Genomic DNA, 23,791 nt, shown 5'->3' on the forward strand with positions numbered 1-23,791 from the left:
GAAAGAACGACATTTATTAGGGTAGGTTACATATAATTTGGTTACTCCAGTCATACAAATGTTTGAAGGCTAATCGTGTGAAGTGAGACTAATGCCAGATCCTGAACTTTTATGTGATCAGATTATGTTCTAATGCAATAGATTTCTGAAATTTTGAGACCTCATAAAAACTTTAGAAGGTAACGTAGTAAATACTCACAATATTTCGGTGGTTATTGATTTGACATTTTTATGTAAATATTAGGAATGATGGTTACATGTTTTTAATGGTTATCCCTCAGTAAGAAACAGAAAAATTTGAAAATATCACAGTATATTAAATAAAATTATTTTGACTCATTATCACTGAGAAAATTAATTTCTGATCAACCAAGTCGCATAGAATATTACTCTATAAGTTCATTCAGTACATTCCTTTATAATGTTTTAAAATTATGTTATTACAAATAGGAAATAAATTACTTAAATACAAGAATTCAGCATAATATTAGTATATATCTGTACCTCGGAGAGAAAAGGCACCATGTCCATTTTTTTCGATTTTCAGATTTTGGCATCATTTTACAAATTTTTTGTTGCTCTTTCTACAGGTGTAAAGCACTATGTCCTATGTTTACTATTAAGCGATTTATGTATATTTAAAAAGCGCTTTGATACTTCATTACTTAAGGGTAAAAGGCCCTACATGGGCATAAATTTTTTTCCCAATGGAGATCAAAATAAAATATTTTAAAATATGGGAGGTTAAGTGGCCATACCAACTGTAATAATTATGGTGAGAAGTACAAGAAAGAGTACAACCGGAAAAGTGGAACAAAAAATGAATTTGGAAAAATATCTTTATTTGGCTCCCCTGTAAAATTTACTTTTTGTGACATGGTGCCTTTTCCCTCCGAGGTACAGATATATGCCTAATATAAATTAAGAATGTTATTTTTATTTATTTAAATTAACTTTAATTAAATTCCTGTGCATTGTTGTAGAGAAAGTTTGGTGAGCACAATTCGAGATACAAATTAACGAGGGAAACAGGAAAATTATGACTTCCCTTCAGGTTTGGGTAAAAAATTTGATTAACTTTTACACTAAATAAATAATACCAATTATTTCTTAAATTACTGTTGTATCTTTGTTGAGTTAGCGGTCATAAAAAAAACTTATCCTTTACTTGAATTCTAGATATATTAGTAACCTAGCTATTATGTTATAGAGCTTCACTGAAGTGCGTTATGTTAGGAAAAACAAATGTCGATGCGTCGCACTGTGCTAGTTTAGTTGTATTGCTTGGTTGGATTTAACCGCAGAGAACCAAAAACCCTAAAAATGTTGCTGTATACTTCAGCTTTTTCCGATGATTTGTGATTTTATTTAAAAAAAAAAAATTGAGATGGTATCTGCCAGTTTTTCTTGTTTGCATCTTGTTTCTAATTCACCTCCAAAGATTGTGTTCATGGCCATACTTAATACTAAACAAAATAAGGAATAAAGTGCTTATTAGGATTCAATTTTAGAATTTTCCTTGCATCTAATTAGATTATAGCAAAGTTAAAACGGAAGTGTTTTTTTTTTCTTTTCACGTGACATATTTAACAGAAAAATCTAAACTTATGAACAACAATCTAAACATGTTAAGTATGAAAACAAAATTACAAAATGTTTAAAATGAAAATCGAAGAGTAATTTATTTATAAAATACTTATTTGTTGCATAATTTTGTCTATTTTCAGAATTGACTAAATCTTAATCGGCTTTAGAGATAAATTAGAATGTGGAAACATTTAAGGAAAACACCAACCATAATGTGTTCGATAACTTCTTAAACATTGATTGGGATTGCTTAATAGACAGATTTTGATTAATAAACTCCAGAGCTTGTACTCAGATGATAAATCCCACAATCCTGAAGAGGCTGAGTATACTTTATTTAGGGTTTTTGGCGTTACTGGGTTTTTGATCCTGGCCTAACCACAGTTGAACATTCGCACAGAGAAGGACCAAATTCTTCTTATTATTATTTTTTATTTTTTGTTTTAACTTAAATTTTTCCAATAAATTATCTCGTTTAAATTAAATAAGCAATTTACATTTTATTTATTTATTTTAGGCGAACTTCATTCATGTATTTTGGAATTTATTCTTTTAACATAAATAATTACAAGTTTTGACGTAAACCCATAATAATTAAACTAAATAAATTATTGAACATATGCATGGATTCGCAATGCTTGATTAAATTAATATGAAAGTAAATTATAAATACTTCCGGTTTTTAATTTGAGGGAGAACTCTATAAATGTTGTAAGTAGGTCCGCGAATTGTAATTTGTTCTTCTAGAAGAATCTATTTAGGTCTCTTTTTTTTTGGAGCGGCTTCTAGAAGAACACTTTTCTTGCAATCCCGCTTCTCAATTGGTCAGTGATCAATTGATCAGTAAAAAGCATATCTTGTGAGGAGTCTTGAGTAGAGTCATATCAATCAGAGTGTGTAAATAAAGTTAGTAAATAGTGTGACTTGCCACCAAGTCCTATGTAAGCTGGTGATGGATATGTATTCTTCATTTCATAGAATTTTGTTAGGAAACTGATATCTGTCCAGATTTGTTTTTCTATGACTGGATAATGTATTAAATGTTAGATGTAATGAGACTCTCTGGTATTAGCATAGAAGGCGAATACCTAATAATCTAGAAGTGCAAGTGTGTAAGAGTGTACTGGAGTTTTTAGATTGCAGTGGTATGTGCCTCTTCGTGTAGATCTTATTGACAGACTAGGATGCCCGTTTTTATTTTATATAATTTAGACTTCTTACTTACTTAAGCAAGATAAATTCTTCTTAAACATTTAATTGGTCATATGGTTTAATTGGTTTTAAACGTTTTTATTATACTCTTTCTCTTTTTTGAAGGCCAATCATGAAAAGTTTGTTTATCTTGCTAGGAAGATATTGTCATTGTTCAGGTACATCACTTTCTGTACTTTCTCTTGTTTCGAGAGAAAAATAAAGTTCTATTTCATTCCATTTTTAACTTCATTTTGACAAAGTTCCATTCCTAAGTCTATTTGTTTGACAGATACTCTCTTTTGTAAGCAAAATTTGTCTATAAAAACTAGCCCGTATTGACAGGCCTTTCGATTTTGAATACTAGCTTATTGGAAAAATAGTTGGCCGCGGAAGAAGATGGTGATGGTTTTTCTTAGTCTTTGAAGGCTGGTGAATGTCTAGTACTTTCATGGCCTACGGTATTAATTTCAAAAAACTCATTCAGATAACCTGTACCCTATTAATATTTCCTTCGGTTTGAGTTGGTGAACACTAGTTACATCATCTTTAATGTTTCGTTGGTTTTTTTGAATTTTACTAAATTGACTTGAGAGTGATGTAGGGGAATTCAATTTTGTTACTCCGAGTTCTTGGATGATAGTTGGAATTGTCAAATAGAAAGTGAGGTTTCTTGATTGAGTGTAATTCACGTGATGCGCTTTAACGGTACAGAATTGGCTTACGGAATTGTAATGGTTTGAGATGTGAGGCAACATTCTCTCATTTTGATCCTACAACGTGATTGCAACTCTTCGTTATCGATACTTCATTCTTCCTTGAAAGTGCATCTGGAATCATGTCTATTGCTCCCCAATGTTACTTGAATAAAACGTTTTGTTAATCTTAAAAGTACTAGGCTTAAAGATCTAACGAGCGTCCTTATTTATTTACATTTGTCTGTTGGATGTACTTATTTAAGCTCAGTTTTAGTGATTAGGTCATGCTGGAATGGACATAGACTTCCTCTATGTCATTCATTGCGCACACTATATCCATTCACCCATTGTGTTCCAAAATTTGGTTTGCCGAGACATACCAAAGTTAAAAAAAAATTATTCTCTCTTGCTGTTTAATTATTATTCAATTACTAATTATTTTTGATTATTTATTAGTACTGTATTTAAGGCTAATTCATAAAAGTAATATTTGCAGGCAAAAACTGTTTTAAGGGCTTATTTTAGTACAGTAGAAGGAAAACGAGACGATTATTTAAATAGAAACCAATGAAAAAAAAATCCACTACCATGCGATACTTACTGAAGCATTCTTTTAAATTAAATAATTTTTAAATTTTAGAAATAAAGAGATTTTGTCAACATGTTGCATATGAAACATCTCTTAAGTTATTGTTTTCTTTTTTAGTGTACTTTGTTTTATTCATTATTTTTTATTTTTTTAATTAAAAAAATGTTAATTAATATTTTTAATTTAATGAAATTAGAATTTGAAGATGGTCGACTAGCAACTTTAATATAGAATAAACTTTTACTCTTTAAAATATTAACTTTAAAGAAACACAAGACATGACTAAATCTAGAAGAGTTGCGACGCAACATTCAAATAATCCTAGTGTGAGAATTCCACGATTAACCCGTAAAAAAGGTATTTTTTTTTATCTTAGAATCATATTCATGGTGATTGGTGACTAACAAATTATAACATATTGTTTATTAAATGTGTACTGAAAGTGAATAGAAATTAGGAATGGAAAACAAGTTAGAAGCGAGTAAAATCATTTTTCAAAATGTATCGTTATTTTTTTGGACTTCAATTATAGAATTTTTAACAGAAATTTCATATCAGATCTTGGATGGATGACCTATGTTAGTGTGCAGCGGTTTTGGGTTCTTTACTGAATATCTGTGAATCTTAATTCAGCTAACTGAAAGTGTTTTATTTTGCTCGGAAACTACATTGTTAGTTTGTGAACTGACCTTCGAATAAACTGGTTCTGTATTTTTTGCTAAAAATTGAGACGAGTAAGCAGAAATGCATGCTACATTAATCACCTTCATGCTATTATGATTAGGGTTATTTTTAGAGTGCTGCTTCTAAGTAAAACACAGGAACATTTGAAAAGTACAAGCTAAATTAAATAATGGTCATAACTTTAGAAAAAAACAAAACGGAATGTTTTTAGAATCGTCAGACCGTTAAATTACAAGTTTTTTTTTTTTTTTTTTTATAAGAAGCCTTGACTAACTCAAGTACCCTCTTTTTTGTTTCAATGAAAACTGAACTTAAGAGATTTTGAGAATCAATTCGCAGATATTTTTTTACTAAAAAGAAGGGACGAGAGAAAAAGTTTATATTTTACCTCTCAAAAGATTGATTGATATTATCGAATTTCCGCTTGCATTGCGAGTTACCACCTCTTAAAAGGCTTAAAAAGCTACTCACTTACATTTTTTACGCACTATATGTACATGTTTCTAGCTACGTTGCAGCGCCCTACTGCATAGTGTTATTATTTTCTTTGCCCGGACTGTTTACCGAGATTACTACAGGGATTACCAGGAACGTTAATGTCTCGCATCATTTGTGGAACTCCATTATTCAGAGGAATAGTAATGTTAGTTATAACCAGTTTTACAGCTCAGTCAGTTTGCTTCGAGAAACCTGGGTGTAGTGATCTTCTCATTTCACAGCAGCTTGCTTTTCCATTCTCAAGATTGATTGTGGCCTTTACTAGTAATATAGGACTTCATCAACCCAAAAATTAAGAACATCCTTGTCAATCATTTTATAAAGACGCATACGAAACATTTGACTCTCTTTTTAATAATAAAAAAAGATTGGATGTAACAATGAATTAGCACTTTTGGGGGACGTTTATCCACCCCTTCCTCTTTATTCAAATTTTTAGGAAATTTTCAAATAAAAGTTTTAGGTCTATATAATATAATGATACCTAATGTTAAAAAAAACATCATTAAAACCACCATTCAGAAAAAAATTATATGTCCATGAACAGACAAGACAGAAGACACACCAACCCTCCAATGATGTAAAACAGCATATATTGTAAATTAGCCCTGAAGATGACCTAGTCCCCAGGTCGAAAGCTCGGCATAATAAAGTTTATCATGACTGAAACTCGCATTAATTTTTCATCCTATTGATTACAAATTTTAGTTAAAATTTATAATCAGTCATCTAAACAACTGCACAATAAATCTAGCCTTAAGTATTGAATACAGATCTTAACCCGTTGCCGCACACTTTTAATTTGATGATCGTGCTCAGAAACACACTTTTTTTTCTCAATTGTTTATGACTACCAGATGGAATCAAGTGTAAGTTGTATGTTTGGAAGTAAAAATTATCACATTTGGCCACGGTTTTTCCAAAAAAACTCTCGACGGCTATAACCGTCATTTGCTCATCATGTCATTTTTTCTCTTTCCAGAGCAAATGACGGCTACGACCGTCGTGACGACTATACAGCATTTGCTTTACTAATTCAATAATTAACAAGTGTATGCGTTAGTACACTTCGTACTAACGCTGTACTTTTTTTTATTAATTAAAATGTGCACGACGGCTATAGACGTTGTTTGCCTACATATCAACAAAGATCGGACGGCTATAGCCGTCATTTGCGGCAACGGGTTAAAAAGATCTTTCATTTCACTTTCAGACATTCTTCGCTACTAACAACGGATTATTCTCTGCGATTAGCTAATGTATTAAAAGTTTAGGAATGTTTAAATTTATTTTTTATTTTATTCTATAATCTTAGCACGTTTTTTCAATGGCATTTATTTCTTTAAAAATTAATATTCTGTGTAATTAAATGATTATTTGCTACATTAATTTTAATTGCTGATTGCAATCACTTGAAGTGACATATTTTAATTTATCGATTATTTATTTAATTTTTGCCATTTTTTTTTCTTTTTTAATGTTAAGTATAAAATCATTGCAGTGTTGAAAATGCTGAAATTAATGTCGACTTCAGATGAAGATGGATCAGATGCTGTGAAAGATTTTCTTACAACAGGTCGAGTTGGTCGTCGGAATGCCTTACCTGATATTTTAAGCGATCATGCACTGACAAACACAGCTGATTTACCTGATAAGCTAATGAAACTTACTACAAATGGTAAAATATTTAAATAAAATTTTCATTTATTGGTAATATTTTGTAGGTTTATTATCTTTTACTTTTTATTTATAAACAAAATTAGGGCCAAGAGAAGGGAACGTTTTCAATTTTTCTAAAAGTGCAAAACTCGCTACAGCAAAAATGTGAAAAGCTCACATTTTGTCTATTGCGAATGACTAATTGCTGTTTTAATTAAACCTTAGTTTCTATTCACAATATCTAAATGATTGAATCGCCTTTGTAATCATTTGGAAGATTTTTACTAGTGCATTTTACACCATACTTTTCTTTCAGCTAACATATATAGAACATTGAATAAAATTCCTTTTTTAATAATATTTACTAGTACTATGCGTAGTACATTATTAACTATGCTGTAATTTGTCAAGCAGCAAAAAATCCTTTTAATTCTTGAAATTCCAAAATCAGACTTCCTTCTACATATGTATTACTTGTAGAGAAAGAGCTACCTAATGCCTCTTGCATACAAGAATATCTTTGATTAATATTAATCTCTACTCTTCCTTGGCCATTTAGGTTTTTCTGCTTTCCTTCTTTTTCGATGCGCTTTTTTATACTTTTTGCAGTGTGTTTTATGCACGGGATGCGACGATGATCTTTCTCCCACAGTTCCAATACGTATTGTGTGAGTTGTCTACTCTTGCGACTCTTTCAATGAACCTCAAATTTGGATCCTTCACGAATTGTACTAAACGATGAAACATTTTATTCGACTGTGACGGCTAGATTAACTGCCTCCACTATGTCGGCATGGGCTTGCTGCAAAAGAAACTTGTACTATTCAATAACATAGTTTTTTAAATCTCTTCATCCCTCAGTCCTTCAATAAAGGCCTGTATTACTTGTTTTTGCCGTACCTCTATAGCATTTGAAGAAGACCAGCACTAGAGTGTTACCCACTCCTGTTCTAAACGCTCTTAAATCATTTGTTTGATGCGCATGATGTCGCATTAGCGCTTTGTTCCTTACCTTTAATTGGGTAGTCGTTTTACACTCCACCATTCATGCAAGCAACTACTTCATTTGTACTTTTGATAGAATTCAAATTTGGACTTTTAATGTTTATAGTGCTCTTTATTTTACGAATCGTAAGGGTAAGGATTAAACAGGACTCTTAGAATAATGTTTAACACCACTTCCTCCCTTATTTCTAATTTTTGGCAAAATAATTGGCTAAGTTCAATAATCCCAAAACGTAAATTTTCCTGAGTACATTTATAAAACAAAATTAAGTTGGCAAAATTGATTAATATAGGGAGTATTAAATTAAAGTGGCTTAAGGAAAGGAGGGTGGTTATACAAATTTTGTTTTTTTATTTTGGTCATAACAATTGCCTTGTAGTGAGTGAGTGGGTAAGAATTGTAATTTCACCAATCGAAAAAACATTAAAATCATAAGATGATATTATTTTGCCGATTATTTATTATAAGAGATGATAATACTAAAATATTCTTTTAAAATGTTCAAACTGTGCAGAATAGAATTAATATTACTCACAAATGCTACTTTATAAAACCAGTTTCATGTGAACTTCCGGGTATAAGGATCGAATCTCGCGAAATTTGTCGATATAATGAATCATTCCGAGATGAACTTGTCAAATAGGTGGGAGTGGTCCTACATAAAACTAATTATTAATTTTTAATTTGTAATGCATTGAAATATTTGTGGTAGATCACCCAGAAGGCAGCAACCACGGCCAGAATGAGCAACCAATCGCAGAAGAAAAGTCTGGGGAAAACAAAATACCCAGTTGAGCATTTATTTAAAGTGTATCAGATGACAGTATTTTTTTTTTTTGTTCCTCCTGTTACAGATTAAAAATTTGTTGTTTGTTAACCTATTGTTTAATTTGCAGATTTGTATATTTATTTTTTCATTGTTTGTGTATTGTAATTTATTAATTTATATTTACTAGTAGTTTGTCGCCTCTTGAGATTGTAGTATTTATTTTATTTTTGTTTACTTGTATTAGAATTTTAACAATGAGTTAATAGTTACGCAGCCATGTATATAAAACAACAATAGTTTAATAATAAAATACCAGCCGTCAAATTATGTTATATGTCTATGATAAAGTCTATATAAATGTATAGATAGATTTTTGTTTTCTGTATGAAACTTCATGTAGTTTTGAATAGATACATAAAATATATGCGTTTTTATCTTTTGATAGAAATACACAAGGAAGAATGTATCTAATAAATATTTTATTACTTGTGGCCGAAGACCGGATCTGTTAATAGGACAACAGTTTTTTCATTTTGTACGTAGTAATAATTCATAATTTTCAAGTCATTAATTCAGTCTCCAGCTCTTTTATTCCATTTTTTAAAAATGTACCTTAATCATAAGGCAGCAAAAGATTTAGCTCTGTCGAAAATGGCTGGAAAAGAATTAGCTGTCAGCTGAGGATACAACTGTCTAAGAGCAAGAACATCATCCGAAGACCGGCATAAGAGGAAGCTCCAGGAAGTCATTGATTTCAAATTTGACGCCTTAATAATAAAATAGTAATGACTCAGGCTATTGTGCAATTATAAAAGTTGTGATTGAAATTTGGCTGCATTTTATATAAAACTCACAGTTTAAGTAGCATTCATTTGCTTGTAAATCCCATTAGCCCGTGTATAAATCAATTTTGTAGATTTGGAATAATTATTTTCAATTATTTGGAGGAAAATGAAGACGGCAACTTCTTGTTTTATAGAAAAATATATTTGAACACACAGACAGAACATGAGTTTAATTATTGCATTTCGCGACATAATTTTTACCATTGTATTATATTTTTCAAACTAGAATTTGATTTCCTTTATTATCTTGCTTCTTTTGCTGCTACAGTTCATTTACTGCCCGAAGTTTTTTCTTGAAATTTTTCCGTCAATCTTTCTACATTTCATTGTCATTCATAAAAAGGTCTTACAACTTTGTACATTTGTACCCCGATCTCTCGGCTGTCATTATTTCTCTCAATTGTAATTTTCTTAGCATCCAAATTCTATATATTAGGAATGGGAAGTTCATTACCTTTTAAAATCTATTAATCTACGTCGAGAATATATTTTATAATTTAAAAGGCCAAATAGTAGACTACTTATCAGAAAATAGCTATTGAGTAGTAATAATGTTTATTATCGAATTAATTACTACTCATTTCGAGACTAACACACATTACGCTGAAATTAAGTCAGGTTTTACAAACTTTCATGACAGCTCTGTTCTTCAATTAACTACCAACTTCGCCAACCTCTGAAACCTCCTTGCTGAATACTCTTGGTGCAATCAGTGCTCAGACTTTTTTGCATTTCGCTTGTCTCGTATGAATGGGTGCTAGTAAGGCTGCAACTAAAAAATGCAAATTTCCTAAAATCAAGAGCTGCGTATTGCTTTTGTAAGTGTTTTGTACGAATGTAAAAATGTACCTTAATCATAAGGCAGCGAAAGATTCAGCTCTGTCGAAAATGGCTGGAAAAGAACCAATTCTCAGGACTGTAAACCGAACAATACTCTTATTTCTAGTGGAGATAGAGCTACAAAGGTTTCTGCTACTAACTCGTAAAAAAAAACAGACCTAGGGTGACTAAAACCCAACTTACCACAGGAAATAAGTCGTAAGTTAACAAACAAGGAGCATGTGATAACTGTAAATGTACCACAAACGCATGCACTCCTTCGGACCATTCTTTGTTGTGTATGGTCACTATATAGCAATGAATCCGATAATTCATATTTTATCAAGTTTCGCCAATAGCGAGATTATTTCGAGTGTTTTTGTTACTTTTCACTGAAGATGCATCGGTTGAAACCTTGGTAATCTCCAGACTTCTTTCTATTTAGAAAGATGCGCCTTTGTGGGAAATAATTTAATATATTTCTACATAGCATTAGTATGTAACAGATAATGTCGTTTCAATTATGAGATTTTGCGGTAGGAAAAGAAATAATTTTTTTTTTTTTATTTTCTAATGGAGGCTTAGGTGTAAGCATTGTATCGCTTCAACATACTATGAGAGTTAATATTTAAATTATTTTTTGCCTGAAAAACTGGTTGAAATTAATTTCCCTTCGCTAATATTTGACACGGGAGAGATTTAAATTTAAGCTGATTTTAATAAGCCACAAACCTGATCATTTTCATAAAACAAGAAATAGTTGCTTTCTTTCATTTATTTAATAAAAATCAGCAACCCCTACTTATATTTAATCTTCAAAAACAATTATTTTTTCGTTTTTATATTCTATATATGTTTTGTACATTTATAGTGTATTGCTGTAAGTTTTAAAAAATAAAATTTTTGACTAATATACTACTTATTTTATTCCAAACGTATATTACGGAGAGAGCCTGTGTGGCTAAAGTGGCCCTTCATACAGTCTGGTCAGTCCTTGTTGTCCCTTAAGTTCCAACTTTTTAATACTGTCTTCAGATCTATCGCTTGTTACTCTGCTCAGGTTTGGGGATTTGCGCAGTATGAGAAATGATTGCGTTCTTTTTATTAAGAAATTATATTTCCTGCCTTCATTACTCCAAACTTCATGCTGTACCTTGAAACTGGTGTTGATTTGTTATTTACGTTTACTTTAAGGCTCCATTTCAGATACGTTTTGAAAATCCTTGAATTACCTGTTTACAGACTTCCTAGAGTAGTTGCACTAGAAATCGTGAAACCCAAGACTTTTTGGTTTGACAGCTGGATAAAACTGTCTGAAAAAGTACAGTCTTAATTTCAGTTTTTCCTATAATAATGTGACAGTGTGGAAGAATCAGTTTGCCATCCTGTCGGATAAAATAAAGATAGCTCATCGGAAGTGTGTGTTACAAGTGCCAAAGATTTTAATAGATTCCTTTTTTATAGAGAGCTTAATGTTAATGCTTGTCTATTTTCTTTTTTAACTCAGTCTACAGAATTAAATTTAAAAGAATTACGTTGGCTATTTAAAATGATATGGGAACTGCTCTATTTGAATTTTACCCCAGGGAGGTAGAGTTGTGCTCACTATGCAATTTAAAGGCCAGAGAGGACATGGTTCATTTTTTGGCTATAAGTCCTATCTTGGCAGAATTTAGAGTGCGACACCTAGGTATTCTCTCTTCAACTTTGCCTAATTTAAGAGAGCTTTTAAACTCTACTAACTGTCTAAATCTTATTAATTATGCTCGCTCTGCCTGATTGTACAGATACCAATTAAATCAAGAATTCTTATAGTTTCATTATAAAGTACTCCACACTTACCTGCAGCCTATAGTTACAAAATTTAGTTAAAATTACAGAACTATTTCCAGGTAGTGAAAGTATATAAAATAATTTTGTCTGCTTTAATTTAATTTATTTCAACATTAATGTAAAATGGAAACATAAATTAAGTACATAAAATATTAATACCAGCCAGAAAACTTTCCATATGAAACATATTTGAAAAAATAGAATGATGAAATAAAAAAAGATGCAATTTCTTCATTAATTGTGTATAAATTTAATGAATTAATATTTTAGGCGAATAATAATAGTAATAATAATAGGCGATCGAAATTGCTTTTTTTTATTATTATTTTATTTATTTACTTTATTTTTTATTTATTTATTTTTAGAATAGCCTAAAGGTGTACCTCTGATGAGTTATTTAGAAAACATCTAGGATGGTAGGTACTACCAAATGTGATGGTTCTCAGATGGACAGCACACTCCCACGAAGCTAAATCATTAAAATAAATCATTATCTTAAAAAATTAATATAAATCATAAAAATAAAAAATAAATTTTTATCAAAGGTTGAAATTAACTACTGATATTGACAAGCAATTTAATCACTTAATTTCTAATGATAGTAAATGAAAGATTTGAAATATTCATTTCGCCTCTCTATGGTTTTCCGTTTGTAATATACCTACTTAGATTTCAAAAATTCGACATGAACGCAACGATCTCTCAGGCAAGGAAAGTGAAAGTAAAAATCACTTCTCTTTTCTCATCTCTCGTGATTTTATTGTAAGGTGCAGATTTTCCTTTTGGAGTTTTCTTCGGTATTACTTGTTTTTAGAAATTGTACTGGGTGGTGTTAAATGACCTAAAAAAATTACTTTACAATGCACTCGCTGTTGTACTCTACCTACCGTTAGGTGAGGAAAAGATTAGTATCATTTGATGCGGACTGATACAATCTTGTGAAAAAGACTGGTATGTAAATGTTTCTTTATTTTTATTTTGTTTTGGTAATGTGAAATTCGTTATAAATATACATTAAATATTGAAAAATTATTCAGAGCAAGAAGCCCAAGGCAGTTATATATTTATCCTATGCCTAAGAAAACCCTTCAGAGAAGGTCCGTTTGCTGCCCTATCTCTTAGTAGATCCATTGCTGATATCTGCATTATAGGTCTATAATTTTAATTGGTTATATTCGTTGGATATAATAGGAAAATAATTTTATATGGTTCTTAGAGGACATTTGTTTAAGGTGCCTATTCAATGCATATTGTATTCTGCTTGATATAAACGTATTGCAATATTGTAACATTCTGAATTTAAGTTGAATTTGTAAACAAAATACGAAATTTAACTGCACTTTTTTATTTATTAGTGCCTCTTACTCTTTAATATGTTCGGAAGATCTTAAAACAAGAATTCAGGGAAAAACTCGATTCTGAAATTTTTATATGTTCAACTTGATCTCACAAAATCATATGAGCACGGTATCTTACTACGTTACTTTCTAGGTAAGAAAAATACCTACTGCTTCTAAGCTAAATTTTAGAAACTATATATTCCCCGGAAATATTCGTTTTGAGGTCTTCCGTTCCGTAAAAGTGGTTTTTAGTAAATATATGAACATGTTTACAAAGTATCTACGAAAAGCTAAATCGAAGAGAGATAAAACAATATTTCTGATTGATCCCAACAATCCAATAGGCTTTTATCGCCAACAGCCAATTTTTTTTGAGGTCAATTTCTTAATTGTATTGCTACCACCAGATACTTTTGAAAGGTACCATTAACTAACTGACAACAGAAAAGACATCTAGGATGAAAAATTTGTAAGAGCAGTATCTGATTCGTACTAGGAATCTCCGCGTGAGATCCTCTAGTGCACAAACTACTAAGCTATCCATACTATGAGTGTGAAAATGTAAAAATATAAATAGTTTTTTTTAGTTTGACATTTAATACTGTAGATCAAACATAGAAAACAAGACAGAATTTACGCATTAAACAATGTATTTCTAAAGTAGTTGAATAGTTATAGTTGATAAAAAACTAAATATTAACACTAACTCAACTAAAAATGGAGAAAAGTAACTATTTTCTTAATCATATAGAGAAAAAAATGAATTGTATCTGACAAAAGCCCTTACAACTTGTACGAACGTTCATAAAAGGAAATAATGGGAATTAATAGTCTTACAATTCTCAATCAAACCAGACTAAAAATACAAGGAATCTTACTAAGTTATTACATAATGACTGAAGGAAAATATAATACTTACTTTCCAGGAATTGGACAGAAATATCTCAAAAATTCTGGTAAACTTAGAATAAATTCAGGTAAAATACAACTCACTAAGTGAGTACATTTTCCAGGTAAATCAGTACAATTTTGGTAGGTTGAAGTACCCTAGATAAAACATATATACAATTTATTTTTAAATAAGTATATCTATTTCTATATAACTGTATAACGCAATACTCACTGGATTTGTTGATATGGTAAATATTTGGTTCGTATTGTTTACTGGTATTGATACTTCCATAGTTTGCTTATTCAGTAATATTTGGTCCAGCCATTCTAAATCTGATAATGTCAGATTTCCTCTATCGAAAACTTCAGGTATAATAGAATTATGGAGAAGATTTAAATCAGGTATATTATCTACAAATGGAAGGAAATGATACCGATATAACAAAATTTTATTCACGTTTAATTCTTAAATCTTAAATGAGAATTGAAAAACTAAGAAATGCCAATTACAGGTAAAAATCTTTCGTATCCCTCTTTTTATTGATTACTCCTGGCTATTAACTAGTGTTCACATATATTGAGGATTTAAACAAACCATTTTTTACTGTGAGAAGTACTTAAAATAAAAATCTAATTCTAATTCAGTACAACTGCGATACTGACGGAGATTTGTACTCATAAGTTTGATACTTTAAAAAACTAGTTTGACAGTTAAAAAAATGCAAAAACATTGGTAAGTACCCATCTTGTTTGGTACTCTTCTCAACTGTTCCCTTTATAAATCTGGCTTCATATGTATGAAAAAAAACAATGAGTTTGCCTTACTCAAGTTTTTCAATTTTAATGCAAAATTTTCTTAAAACATTTAGGTCACTCCAAATAAATGTAAGTGGGTTATCTCAAAAACAATGTAAGGATTGGTTCTCTCACTAGTAACAGTACTCTGAAAACTTCTCCAGAAATAATTTCTTCCTTTTTTTACAACTTTCAATTAAAAGTAATACACCTTTATTTTTATACCTGATATTCGGTTTTAACAAAATAGTTTACATCACAGTTACAAGAATACAATTAATCAACCACACCTGAACCTCTAAAAGTAGCCGAAATCAAATATTGGAAGTGACGATGCTATTACACCGGAATATGAAGGCTAAGGTTTCTTTCTTTTTGAAGTAAATAGTTACACATTCTACAAACCTTGCTTTGGAAAAAAAAAGCTCTACTGTGGCTGTGTCATGGACACGGCCGTGTGTTATACGTGAATACGATTATGTAACGGGTTATATTTTTTATATAAAATATTTTTATTTATGTATTTAGGATGAAATCAAGGAAACAAATTATTACTGTGTTACAATATAACTTTATTAATTATAGGTCTGTTATACGAAAAGTACGACACAAATGGCTTGCAAGATACATCGAGATTTCTGGTAAACGTTAAATCAATATAGGTATTACCTAACGTTGTTGGAGAAGTTTCAATATAATACAAATTGAACCCGCTGAGCATGAAGTCGGGCAATGAGCGGTTTTGTAAGACATCAACATTAAAATCTCCAACTATCATAATTGGTATAGTAAGATCAGGCTCGTAATCGGGTATAATTTTAGAGATGATTTTGGAATATTTTAACAGCGATCGTAACATAAAGGTTTAATTTCTGCTAACGCTGTGCCCGGATGGATATACACACACCCGAGTACGAATTTGAAGATGCCATTGGCCTTTTTCGTTTACTAGACAGACATCACCAGCTTTTGCGTCTTTCATTTCGAAATAAATTTCCGAAATGTCAATGTTAACTCTATTACAATCAGTGAAGCTATCGATGTTGCGATATATGGCGACTCTACTGGCTTCGCGACTTTTACCATTCGATTGTTCTTTAGAAGCCCTTTCCAACCGTATACGATCTCTGTATTTGGTTTTGGCTTTTCGACGCGTAAAGGCCGCCATTATATATTTTTGATATTTTTTTATTCTAACACCATTATTTTATTCACTGTCACTATTTTACACTAATGTTTTATATACAATCGATAGATTGTGATGCCAGCTGACGATTAAAACTTAAACGAACATCGTTGCTTCTCCGAGTCAAAAGTTATACTAACTACAAATCTCGATACGCAGCAAAATTATCTCAAAATGGCGGCGCTTCCCTCTCCACCGCGCGCGATGTGTCACAGTCCTCGCTTATCGTAATGAATTGTTTGATCCTTTAGCTATCCAGTGGTCTAATTTAATTTTGGATGTAAACGATAGATTCGAAATTATAATGCCAAACTGTAACCCCCGATTTTGTTATCATTAGGTTTTTTGGATTGCCACCATATGATTCAAATTTAAAGACGTATTCACGTCAAAAAAAAAATATTATGTATAAAGAGTACCTCAAAATATTTATTTCCGATGAGAAATCAGTTCGAAACAATTTTCATAAGGAAAATATGTATATCTTCTAATTCAAGTTTCTACTAATCATATGGTTTTTTAGACAGCAAGACAAAAAACATTGAAAAACTTACCATCTATATGAGGAACTGTAAGAGGTTGGTAAGTTGGTATTGCAAACTTCCCCATGGAAGAAGAATCTAAAAAAAAAAAATTATTTGTAAATAAAGTTATATTACAGACGGCTATTCATTTAAAAATCAAACAAACAATACAGCATTCATCTTACACTTTGTTATTGAGTGATGGTCAATCATTCTTGCCTTTTAAAAAAACAAAAATGAAGTGTACAATGGTTATTAAGAATGGAAGCGTGTTTTGCTACGATTTGTAAGATAATGACCATTAATCGAATCCTTTTACATCCAAATTATAAGATAAAAAGCTGTATTTAGTACATTAATAATCTGAAAAGTAAATCTGGAACTAATTTTAAAAACCTTTGTTCGATCCGTTAATTGCGAGAGACTGAAGGGTTGTACGGTGTGAGAGGTGAATAAATGAAAATTAAGGATTATTAATAAGTTACATTGAAAATTAATATGTAATACCTAATATAATACTTATGTATATATCTTCACTAAAACCAAAAAAGTAAGTTCAATACTTCAATATAATAATTGCGACTAAAGGTATTTAGAGAAAAAGTCCCATCTTTGCGAGCTTTTCAAACTAATAGGTGGTCACTGCACACGCAACATATTTTTGTTTTTAGTAAAACATATTCCATATTAAGGCGCTTTAATATCTGAAGTTACAGCTAATGGGGAGCAATATTTTCAGAGATCTGCCGGATCCAGGGGAGCGATTAGATTTGAAGCGAGGAAATCTAGTGATTTATCCAGTGAACTACTCTTATATTTAACATGCAATAGGGTAGTTATCAAAAATAATTTTAAAATGATTTTTAGAATAATGCTACATATGTGGCTGGAACTAATATCAATTATTTGTTATATAAATTTCATAAAAAACATGTTTTTCTTTTTAAATTTCAAGTCAGCTGTTTTTGTAAGTTGGTTCTTCGGGATTCACTTTTTTTAAATAGGCCTACATTTTATTCAAGTTTCCACGGTAGGTTGCTATTTATTTTTTAATTTTCTCGTTACAATTTATTACGTTGAATTGCTTAGTAAAATGTAAAATATTGTACAAAACATCGTTTATGATAATAAAATAACAATTATTAGGAAAGGGATTAGCTGTGCGGTTAGCGAATACTGGATTCCATAGCGGAGACACAGGTTCAAATCCGCTGTTGGCCCTTCGATTTTCTCTTCCCAGGAGCTTCTTACAGCTCACCGTCCGGGTGATGGACAGTGTTGTCTGTAACGAGAGAACACTGTCCGGTGGCTGGCCGGCAGAGCAAAGATATAAGCTCCGGATGTAACCTCAAATATTGACGGGCCATAGGGTGAAGGGACCAGTAATTGACTGCTTAAGAAAAAATTCGAGTTTAAGGGAGAATAACTTCCGTTATTTTGGCTCCAGGTGTAGGTTGTAAAATTGTACCGCTCCAGTAGGATGTATCTTATTTTATTAATATTTTAAAAGCAGTAAATTCGATCTTTATGTCAACCAAAAATGATTTTTTTTGGAAGTATGTCAATGACCCAGTAATTGACATACCGAATTTTCGGTGGAACCAGTGTTTGACATGGGGTGGGACCAGTAATTGATATACAAATATATTCATGAAACTACATAAGGTATGCATTCAAAATCACTTTTAGATCTAAATAAATCACTTAAATCACCTAAATCACTTTTTCAATTGGGTTTATAACAAAAATCGGTCTTATTCATAATTAATTACAATCAGTTTTTAAATAGGCAAACCTAAATAATCTAATATTTTTCAACATTACGCTATTTTATACAGTTTTTGACGACCAACCCTTACACAACTGTCCTACTGGACAGTTTTAATTAAGTCCCCAAGCCAAGACAGGTAATTTGAATAACAGCCCTTACTTTCAATAGTACCACGGAGATATTAGCTAACATACTTGTTAGATCGTACACAATGTCTGTCGGCTCGCTTTTATCTCTTTCTCTCAACTCTTCCGCTCTCTTATCCTTTCAAGTTTCCGCTAAATATTTTGTTACCTAAACCTCTTTTTGGGAATTTTTTTTTTGGTTCTCACTTTACCAAACTCTCTACTTCCGATTAGACCAGTGATGGGCAAAGTACGGCCCGCGGGCCAACTCCGGCCCGCGAAAGTATTTAATCCGGCCCGCCGAGGGTCCATCGACATGGATAGTATATGGCCCGCTATAATTACGTTTTGACGGTCGAGAAGTATAAAGTAGATTCTACTTAGTAGAATAATAGATGCATAACCTATAGGTGAAGCTAAACTAGCCGCGTAGTTACACAAGTGTGTAATGCTGTAATGTTTTTATAATATGTTTAAAAGCTTTTACACAAAATGCATTTTTTCTATAATTCTGGCCCTCCTCTAGAATTTCTTAAACTTTGTGGCCCCCCATTAAAAAAGTTTGCCCACCACTGGTCTAAACTATGTGGTCACATCCTTGTTTTATCCATTCCGCCTATAACGTTGCTACTGATGGCATCTACGCGTCCTTGTGTTCGAGTTGTTGGTGCTTTCTAGTGAACAAAATTTCTCCTACGCTTCCCTTCTTTTGGAGCGCTTCACTAATATTTTCCACAATCTGTGCTGCCAGTGTCATTTGCTTCGAAACCAAACTATCTGAATGTAATTCATTCTTATTTTCTGCATCTAAACAGTATTTGGTTGTTTATTATTACTGAGTTACCTCTTGGGCTCATGTATAAATACACTGTGCACGTTCATTGCGTCCCGCCTCAGGTTGTAAGCATTCGCACTTACAACAGTAATAAATAAATGAAACATCAATGAAAAAAAAACTAGATTAAAAAGTAAGAAATGTGTAACATCACTAAGTCACCAACTTCTCCACTTATGTTTAATTTCGCACCTGGTACTTCTCTTGAGGGAGCTTCATTTTTCCCCTGGCCGTTTTATTTGATGGAATTCTATGGTTCAGCCATTTCCTCCCTTTCTTCTTTGGCATGTGGCAAGGACCCAAAACTGAGGGAGAATGAGAGATTTTCAAACTCCGATAAGTGGGCGTCGTTTTTATCAGTCACGTTGGCCTCGTGAAACTGTTCGGCGATCTCGACTATTCCAGTTTGTTGTTCATACATTGTTGTTCTGTACAGAATAATCATTCTGCATGCCCTCTTGAAATAAGGCGTACATTTGCTAATTCATTAATTTAAACATATTTTGTTGGAAGTTTTACTATTTATTTTATGTTGCCGATTTTTCCAATGATTTTATTTTACAATGTATTGAATTTTTAATTATAATAAAATTTACCAACCTATCTTATCATTTTCCCAGGAAGTCAATCACTGGTCTCAAACAAAAAAGCTGTAGGACTAGTAATTGACATACATGTCAATTACTGGGCAAATTGCCGTTTCAAGGACCAGTGATTGACAGCCCCAGTTTAATCCTCAATGCTTCTTATAATTAAAAAAAAAAACTACATAAATGAAATCTACAAGTAATACTAATTATAACAGAACATTGATAACCACACGAATATATGAACAAATAAACGAAAAATAAGAAAAAAGGAAAATTATTTTCTTATCAATCCTCCTTAGCAACGGCTTGTTTTTTCCTTGATTTTGAACTTTTAACACAAATAACCTTCCACTGATACCAAGGAACCTTCCAATAATTAATATTTTTCTGGAACTGCTGCCCAAAGGCTTCTCAATAACGAAATTGAAAGAATCACCACTAAAAACGGCACATATCCCTTATAATACCAGTTTATTTCTGGTATGTCAATTACTGGTGCCCAGTCAATTACTGGTCCCTTCACCCTAATTACTAAAATATTTTTTTTTTTAAATAAGGAAATATTAGTTTTACTGTTTTCAAACATTTATAAATCGAAAAGCTTTAATAAAAGAATCAGAGATATCGTCGGTTAAATCCACATAAATGATAGAAAATTGCCTACACTCACGAAAACCATTACACAACGAATTCGAAAAACCATAGGCAATTTTTTTTTTTTTGAACTCTAAGCGCAATGAAAAAATCTATTTTGTTATTGTTTATTTCAATTAGAAATTAATGTATTTGGTAATGAATTTAAAATATTAAGGATAAAATTATATTTTGAAAAACCTCTTGACAAGAAGTTTAACTAATTTTTTTAATAGCGAAAGGAAATAAATATAGATAATAATACGAACAGACAACATTGTTCACAATCACACACAGTCATTCGCTAAAAAAATGTTCTTAAAAATTGAATAAAACAAATTTTCCCTTTTAGCAGTAATTACTGTAAGGCGTTGTTCATTTAATCCTCGTAAAATTTAAAACTAAGACACAAATAGAATAAATCTTTTTTCAAAACTTGGTAAGAAGTTCATCAACATGCTTCATTGGGGACTGTTTCACGAAATTTTAACAATCATACAGTACAAAATGGTTTGATCAGCCTTATCGGTTTGTAAGGTCAAGGGTATGGAATGAATTTAATAGTATCTAAGTTATAGTTGATTGGTATGTGAAAAGAGTCAGCAATATGTGCCGTTTATTTTGAAAGTGGGGCACGTGCATTTTTTGTTATTTCGAGCTATTTAAGGTTTTGCGGTTCAATAAATTTTAAAATATTGTTAAATATTAATTGACATATTTTTTTGTATTTTGTGGTATTAGATAATGTAAGTTTATAATCCAATAGTGTTTATAGTGCTGGCTAAGAAAAATAAAGGTTTTATTATAACTAAATGGACTTGCCTCAATTTCAAAATTAATGAATTATTGTAATCGTTGATTTAAATGGATAATATTTCAGTCGTACCAGTCTTTTTTTAACAATACAAACAAAATACTAATCAATAGTTCAACTATTCTTCTTCTTTTTTTTAAATTTTTTGAATAATTTTGGTCCGAATGGCCTTCGTATTCAGATTCTGATTCCATGATTCTTCTTTTATTACCGATTCTCATGGGGCTTATTTCTACAAACATAATAAAAATAATAAAATTACTTGCAAATGAGGATTTTATTGATATTACCCAGAAAAGTATTTTTATTTTATTTTTGTTACCAACCAAATTCACTTTCAGATGCATCAGAGTTATAATTATCGTTGTAATCGGTTACAGCCATTTTTTCTTTTTATAAAATAAACCTCAATCGTTATTAATTTTCAAATAATGAAACTTTTTTTCATACACCGAGCACAAAACGAACACAACTTACTTGATAGCCGATAATATAAGTCGAATGTTATACAATTTACAGTTTTTCAGAGCCAATAGTACTAAAATTTCCCGATGTTGGTGTTATTATCGAAACACAAAAATAAGATGTACTTATTATTATTAAATAATAATACATTTTATGAAATATTGTACAATCACCTATTACCAATATCAAAGATAGATAGATAAGACATGATGTTAAACCATCAAATTTGCTTCACCATACAGCAACCGGAGTTAAATTTTGCAGTACGGTTAAATAATTTCAACCTAAGATGGACTTGCACCATTTTCAAATTAAACATCTTTACAATATTGTTAAGAGCTAAATCTTCCATCTCCCAAATATTAGGATTCTGAATTTTTTTGACTCTAAATTGTTTACAGATAAAAAGATATTACTAAGTTTTATCTATAATTATCATTATCTTCATTTTTTTCAAAAATGGACTTGCCCCATTTTCAAAATAAACGGCTCATATGAAGTTAGTACAGTTGATGAAAATCTGAACTCGGCTATTTCTTTATTTTGTGGGAAAGAGTGGTGTAAATACAATAAACTATACATTGGTTAAAAGGCTAGTTTAAGTCAGTCTAAACCTGGTTACTTGATTAAATAGCTACTTAATTGTAAGCTTAATTTAAATAACTGTAGATATTTGATCTTAAGACTAAAAAGTTACCAAATGTAGTTGTTCGTGGATGAAAAACACCACTACTTATTGACACAGGAGACCTAAGTGTTGGTAACACATCATCCTTCGCAGCATGACTAGGTACACCAGAAGAAATAGGAGCCTTGCGAGTATCGGAACCTAAAGAAATAAGCCAGAATATGAGTTACATAGAAATAATTTCTTACACATAAAAGTGATATTTCTGAATAACTAATATAAATATGGACTAACTCATTTCCCTTTACTAATTATTTACAGTTGAAATGAGGTTAGGTCCACAGTGCAGGAAATATCACTGATTTAATTTATTGTAGTAAGCATACTTTCTTGTATCCCTGGCTGGTCTTGGAACTTTATCCATCATCAGAAGTTTATTAATCAGTTAGGGGTAGATTTAACTTCAACTATGTTTCACTATTGTGCAAATGAACGAACAGTATGCAAATGACTGTAATCATTAGCTCAAAGTGCAGTGTGAGACGGAAACATAGTTGAAGTTGAATTCACAACCCCAAACTTGATTAATCAGTATAACGATGGATAAAAGTCGGAAACCGATCAGGGTTACAAAAAAATGTTTGCATGACGAAAATTTGTATAAAATAACAAAATCAACAGTAAGAGAAAGTAAAATCTGTGGTGAACCCTCACCACTTCTCTTGTACTTTGGTAATTAAGTTTTTTTGTAACGTAAAATTACCCCTAAAGAGACTTCAATATTATATATGTTTACATAAATCGAATCAGTTTTGTAAAATCTCTAAAAAAATCTTCTTGGTAAAGTGGCACTTATGATCAAACAATTTTCTTCTAATTTGTCATATTGCGTTTAAAATTTTTATTCTCTAATACTAAAATCTAATATGAGATAAGCTCTACATTTACCTTTAAGCTCTACCTTTAGAGGAATGCTCAGAAGTGCTATTAACAGAATTTTCACGGGAAAGTGTTAA

General features: G+C 31.2%; 2 protein-coding genes across 4 annotated transcripts in view; one reads left to right on the forward strand and one right to left on the reverse strand.

The window, feature by feature from the left end:
* Positions 1–27: 27 nt before the first annotated feature.
* LOC141453378 (cAMP-dependent protein kinase inhibitor beta-like) lies at positions 28–11,258 on the forward strand. Of its 2 annotated transcripts, none has more exons than XM_074126530.1 (5): positions 28–179; positions 984–1,060; positions 4,262–4,422; positions 6,749–6,925; positions 8,625–11,258. In XM_074126530.1, exons 3-5 carry the CDS (start codon positions 4,344–4,346, stop codon positions 8,705–8,707), a joined length of 339 nt encoding a protein of 112 aa, XP_073982631.1. In that variant the 5' UTR covers positions 28–179; positions 984–1,060; positions 4,262–4,343; the 3' UTR covers positions 8,708–11,258. The 2 variants fall into 2 exon arrangements, with proteins under 2 accessions (XP_073982631.1, XP_073982632.1); XM_074126531.1 differs by having other exon boundaries at positions 984–1,054.
* Positions 11,259–12,259: 1,001 nt separating this feature from the next.
* Positions 12,260–23,791, reverse strand: part of LOC141453369 (inter-alpha-trypsin inhibitor heavy chain H4-like) — a 31,225-nt gene continuing 19,693 nt past the window's right edge. For both annotated transcript variants that reach the window (XM_074126508.1, XM_074126509.1), the window contains 5 exons: positions 22,845–22,976; positions 16,945–17,010; positions 14,642–14,820; positions 14,438–14,565; positions 12,260–12,647 (listed from right to left, as the gene is read on the reverse strand). In XM_074126508.1, the coding sequence (XP_073982609.1) occupies positions 12,602–12,647; positions 14,438–14,565; positions 14,642–14,820; positions 16,945–17,010; positions 22,845–22,976 (551 nt within the window). In that variant the 3' untranslated portion in view covers positions 12,260–12,601. The remainder of the gene's footprint in view (positions 12,648–14,437; positions 14,566–14,641; positions 14,821–16,944; positions 17,011–22,844; positions 22,977–23,791) is intronic.

Source organism: Rhodnius prolixus, unplaced genomic scaffold, assembly GCF_049639745.1.
Source record: "Rhodnius prolixus isolate KJV_2025 unplaced genomic scaffold, Rpr scaffold_3, whole genome shotgun sequence".
NCBI classification, from domain to species: Eukaryota; Metazoa; Arthropoda; class Insecta; order Hemiptera; family Reduviidae; genus Rhodnius; species Rhodnius prolixus.

Bases quoted from the DNA above. Each gene is read 5' to 3' on its own strand.
- LOC141453378 (XM_074126530.1), top strand. From the start codon at position 4,344: ATGACTAAATCTAGAAGAGTTGCGACGCAACATTCAAATAATCCTAGT. The intron at 4,423-6,748 runs GTATTTTTTTTT...AAATCATTGCAG, and splicing joins ACGATTAACCCGTAAAAAAG to TGTTGAAAATGCTGAAATTA. The intron at 6,926-8,624 runs GTAAAATATTTA...TATTTGTGGTAG, and splicing joins AATGAAACTTACTACAAATG to ATCACCCAGAAGGCAGCAAC.